General features: G+C 30.5%; 1 protein-coding gene across 1 annotated transcript; it reads right to left on the minus strand.

The window, feature by feature from the left end:
* On the minus strand, window positions 1-3646 carry LOC117929284 (annexin D4-like). The gene is made up of 5 exons (XM_034849558.1): window positions 3566-3646; window positions 3007-3176; window positions 1924-2139; window positions 1057-1281; window positions 1-310 (listed from the first exon to the last, which is right to left on the minus strand). Exons 1-5 carry the CDS (start codon window positions 3609-3611, stop codon window positions 101-103), a joined length of 867 nt encoding a protein of 288 aa, XP_034705449.1. The 5' UTR covers window positions 3612-3646; the 3' UTR covers window positions 1-100.
* Window positions 3647-4011: the final 365 nt, after the last annotated feature.

Here is a 4011-nt window from a genome sequence, read left to right on the forward strand (position 1 = left end):
TTAATTTTATCACTAATATCATCAAATGTGTTTGTACATGTTTACAAGAATGGAAAAGATTGTTAAAATATTGACTAAAGAAATGCAAGTTGTGTTCTTATTAGGCCACTCTTCTAATCAAGCTCACCAAGAAATCCTTATAGTTTCCAAGAGCTACATCTTCAATCTTCTGGGTTAGAGGAATTTTATATTGCTTATCAAATTCTTCTATGATTTCCTTCATATCAACATTGATCCGTGTCACTATTACTCGAGTTAGGGCTTCTTTGGTATTCTCGTCTGCATCATCTTTGAATGCATCATTTAAGACCTAAAAGAATTGAAACAATCAATCCAATACATGATTCTACAAACAAATATAAGATCATTTCTAAGATATTGTTCATGATGAATTAATCTTACCTTACTGAAATGTGCTTGGGGATTGCATAGGCACTAAAGTGTCTCCTTCAAACTCATTAGAGTGTCAAGATCCTAAGCAGATTAATGAGAATCATACTAAATTGGTAATTTAAGATGATAAGAAAAGTAAATCAAAGAAACCCTTCATGTGATTTTTCATTGTTTTTCCTACTTAATTTGTTCACTTTTTTATAAAAAAATAAAAGAAATAAAATATGAAAATATTAAATTGTTTTCCTTTGCTACATTTCATTTTTATTTTATTTTTTATAATTTGATTGGTATGTTATACTCCTTCCCCAAAGATTTAGACTTAGTAACTAGAGCTCTCTTGGTAAAAAATCTAGGCTCTTACTCACCATGGTTTTTAAAATAGATTACATAATTAAGATAAGTCCAGTATATAAAAAAAAAATACCTAATACTTCTCTTCTAACTAATATGGAATATCATATTACAATTTCAATTTTATTATTATATATCTACTAAGGGGTTTACTTATCATTGTTATTCCTTCAAACAACTAAGGTACCTTCTTTTTTTTTTTCTTTATTTAAAATTTATTTTAATTACAACTGTTGTTGAATTAAAGTTTGAAGAATAAAAATTTAAGGTATATTACACATTTATTATAATATCATTCTCGGTCCTCACCTCATCTATATTTTTGCCATAAATCTCCTTATAGTACTTGACCACTGCCTTGAGATGGAGCTTGCTCCTTGTTGTTAGAATCCTCACTATCCCATCATCTTCAATTGGGTTCTTCTTATCAACATTCTTAACAGCGATTGCAAGTGTTGTGGCCTCTGATCTAGCAGTCCCATCATTAACTCGTGACCCTTCATATCTATACGAACTCACAAGGGCTACTAGGAGCTATCAAGATAGGAAAACAAATTTTCGTTATACCATAATTTACATTAATTATGGAAGTATTTAACCTTTATTAAATACCTTTAAAATCAAAGATGTCAAACAAGGCCTTAATCTATCATAAAAAAAGTTAGATTTGTGTTCTTTTGCCCTTGTGCTAATTCAAATTGGGTCAAACATATGATGAGGCTTGAGAGGGAAGAACTTTGGTGTTAGCCAACTATATTGTCATGCGTTTGAGGCTTAATTTTTAGGTTATCAACAAAAGAGCCATGCATATTATGGCACAATGATTGGGCCACACTGCTTGGGCTAGCCCAATCTTGAAACATATGAGCTGACCAAGTTTGAGCTCAAAGTGGGCTCTAATCATCATATAAAAAGCAATCCCACAAATCATAATAAATGTTTTTAATTTTACAAAAATATTATAATATATTTTTAATCATATAAATAAAACCGTTAAGAGTATTTGAAAATTTTAATATTTTACAAGAAGTAATAAAACTGTCATGAAATGGATTCTCAAAAAGATTATAAAGTATAAGGATTATGTGATAAAATTATTATTTTTCATATAAAAACTGTGCTCATGCTTTGAATATCATTCATTTGATGCGATAACCTGACTGAAGTGGCATTAACCTTGCGTTCAATGCCTTCAAGTTGGGAAGCAACATCCTCGATCGACTGGTTGAAGAGGGATTGATAAGCTTTCCTAGCTCCAAGCAACTCTTCTGATGATCTTGTGCATGCAATCTCAATGAGCAAGCCATATGCTTGAGGACCCTTAGTAATAGCCTCATGCACCAAACGAGCATCCCTTTCCCAAGGATGCATGATCCATTGCACCACAATATCCTAACAATAAAAAAAAGTCAAAAGAGTCATAAGATTGCAAAAAATTCAACCATTCATAACTAATGTATCATCACATCCTAATATATGTGCCTTGGCAAAATATAATACAATGCTCTTAGGAAAATACTAAGATACTAAATTAATGCCTCTGAAACTTCGAATTTCGGTTTCTAGAAATATACGATGAAATTTGGATCATTGAATAAAGGTACAAATATAAATATAAAGAAAGAATTATGGTATAAAAACAAATTAAATTAAGGTATAAATAAACAAAATTAAGGTATAAACAAATGAGACCAAGGTATGATGGGATAGAATCAATATACAGAGTAATGAGACCCCCAAATGTGATACAAATGAATGAGCTTAGAATACAAAACAATGGGACCTGAATTACATATGCGACACCATTTAGTGGTGCCTTTTGAATAGGTTCCACAAAAAGTATATTTGGATATCGTACTAAAATGTGTCATCGTGCCAATTAAAAGCACTTAAAAAAAAATAAGTCAATCTAAAATATAAGTCAATCTGACTTATCCATGAGTATAGATTGGGCATGAAACTATGATAAGAAAGGGTAAGTGTTAGCAAACATTAACAAGCCTATGAAATGAAAATTTTATTTCATTTTATTTTTCATTATTTGAAGTAATGGTACTATATCATATATATATATATTAGAATTTTCTCATATTATATATTGCAATTTTTTATATAGAAAAGTATTTATAGGCTATATCTAGTACCAAAATACATTAAAACTAGGTTAAAAAGAGAACATTTTTCAAGCATTTTTCATGTGATATCCATAATTATGACTTTCAGCTAACATTTTTATTACAAGAGGAAGAACATGAGTACCTTAAACCGCAGAAATTCTTTCGTTAAGCATCCAATATGGTGATCATCCCACCTCTCAAAAAGACGTTCATCCTCCAAGAAGAATTTAGTTCTCTTTCTAAAGGATTCCAAGTGATCCAAATGCCACTTTCCTAGGATCGATGCCATCAAATCCTCATCAACTCCAAATCCTAAAAAATGCAAATTAAGGTTGCTTCAAATAGATGGACTACATATAAGTCCTGGTGAGCCTATATAAAATAAAGCAAATAGAAAATAACAAAAGCCTACAAAAATTGAATTTCACAATTTAAATTATTATACCATAATTTAGAGTGCAATTGGTTGTGATTTTAAGAAATGTTTTTAATCTTTCTAATATTTGAAAATTTCTATCTTTCGAGTATTAAAAATGTTAAAAATACTTCATAAAATCACAATCAGAAGCATTCTTAAAGTTCAAATACTAAAACAACGAAAAGCATTTCCTAAAATCATTATTAAACACACTCTTATTATCCAACTAAAATAAACAAAATTAAATAAAAAAAAAATGATAAGAAAAATATAAGGGGCAAACCTGAGAAAGCCTCGGTGAGAGCTTCAAAGTCATTTGGAGGATCCATTTTGGCTGTTTTTCTTTTCCCGAGTCACGCAATAAGATGAAAGGCTTCTCATTCATACATGATTTAGTAAGTGATCCATCCAAGGGGATGGATGCAGTAGAATAAAATGTACACAAAAAATGGAATGACTTGTGGGAAGAGGAAAGGCATCTGTCCTCAAAGGACTGCATGTCAATATCATGGAGTCCTTTCACTGATTATGAGATTCCGACTATAGTGTTTGAATTTTGCTTTTAAGACTTGATTTTCTGATCAAGACTTTGACCTAGGTTTGGGTGATTTTAGTTCATGGAATAATGATTTTGAACAATTTGAATTTGTTTTGATCTAATAATAATGAATTTATAGTTGGGCTTGGGCTTGGGCTGAGCTCCTATAATGAATACTAGTACTGGTACAG

This window comes from Vitis riparia, chromosome 13, assembly GCF_004353265.1.
Source record: "Vitis riparia cultivar Riparia Gloire de Montpellier isolate 1030 chromosome 13, EGFV_Vit.rip_1.0, whole genome shotgun sequence".
NCBI lineage: Eukaryota > Viridiplantae > Streptophyta > Magnoliopsida > Vitales > Vitaceae > Vitis > Vitis riparia.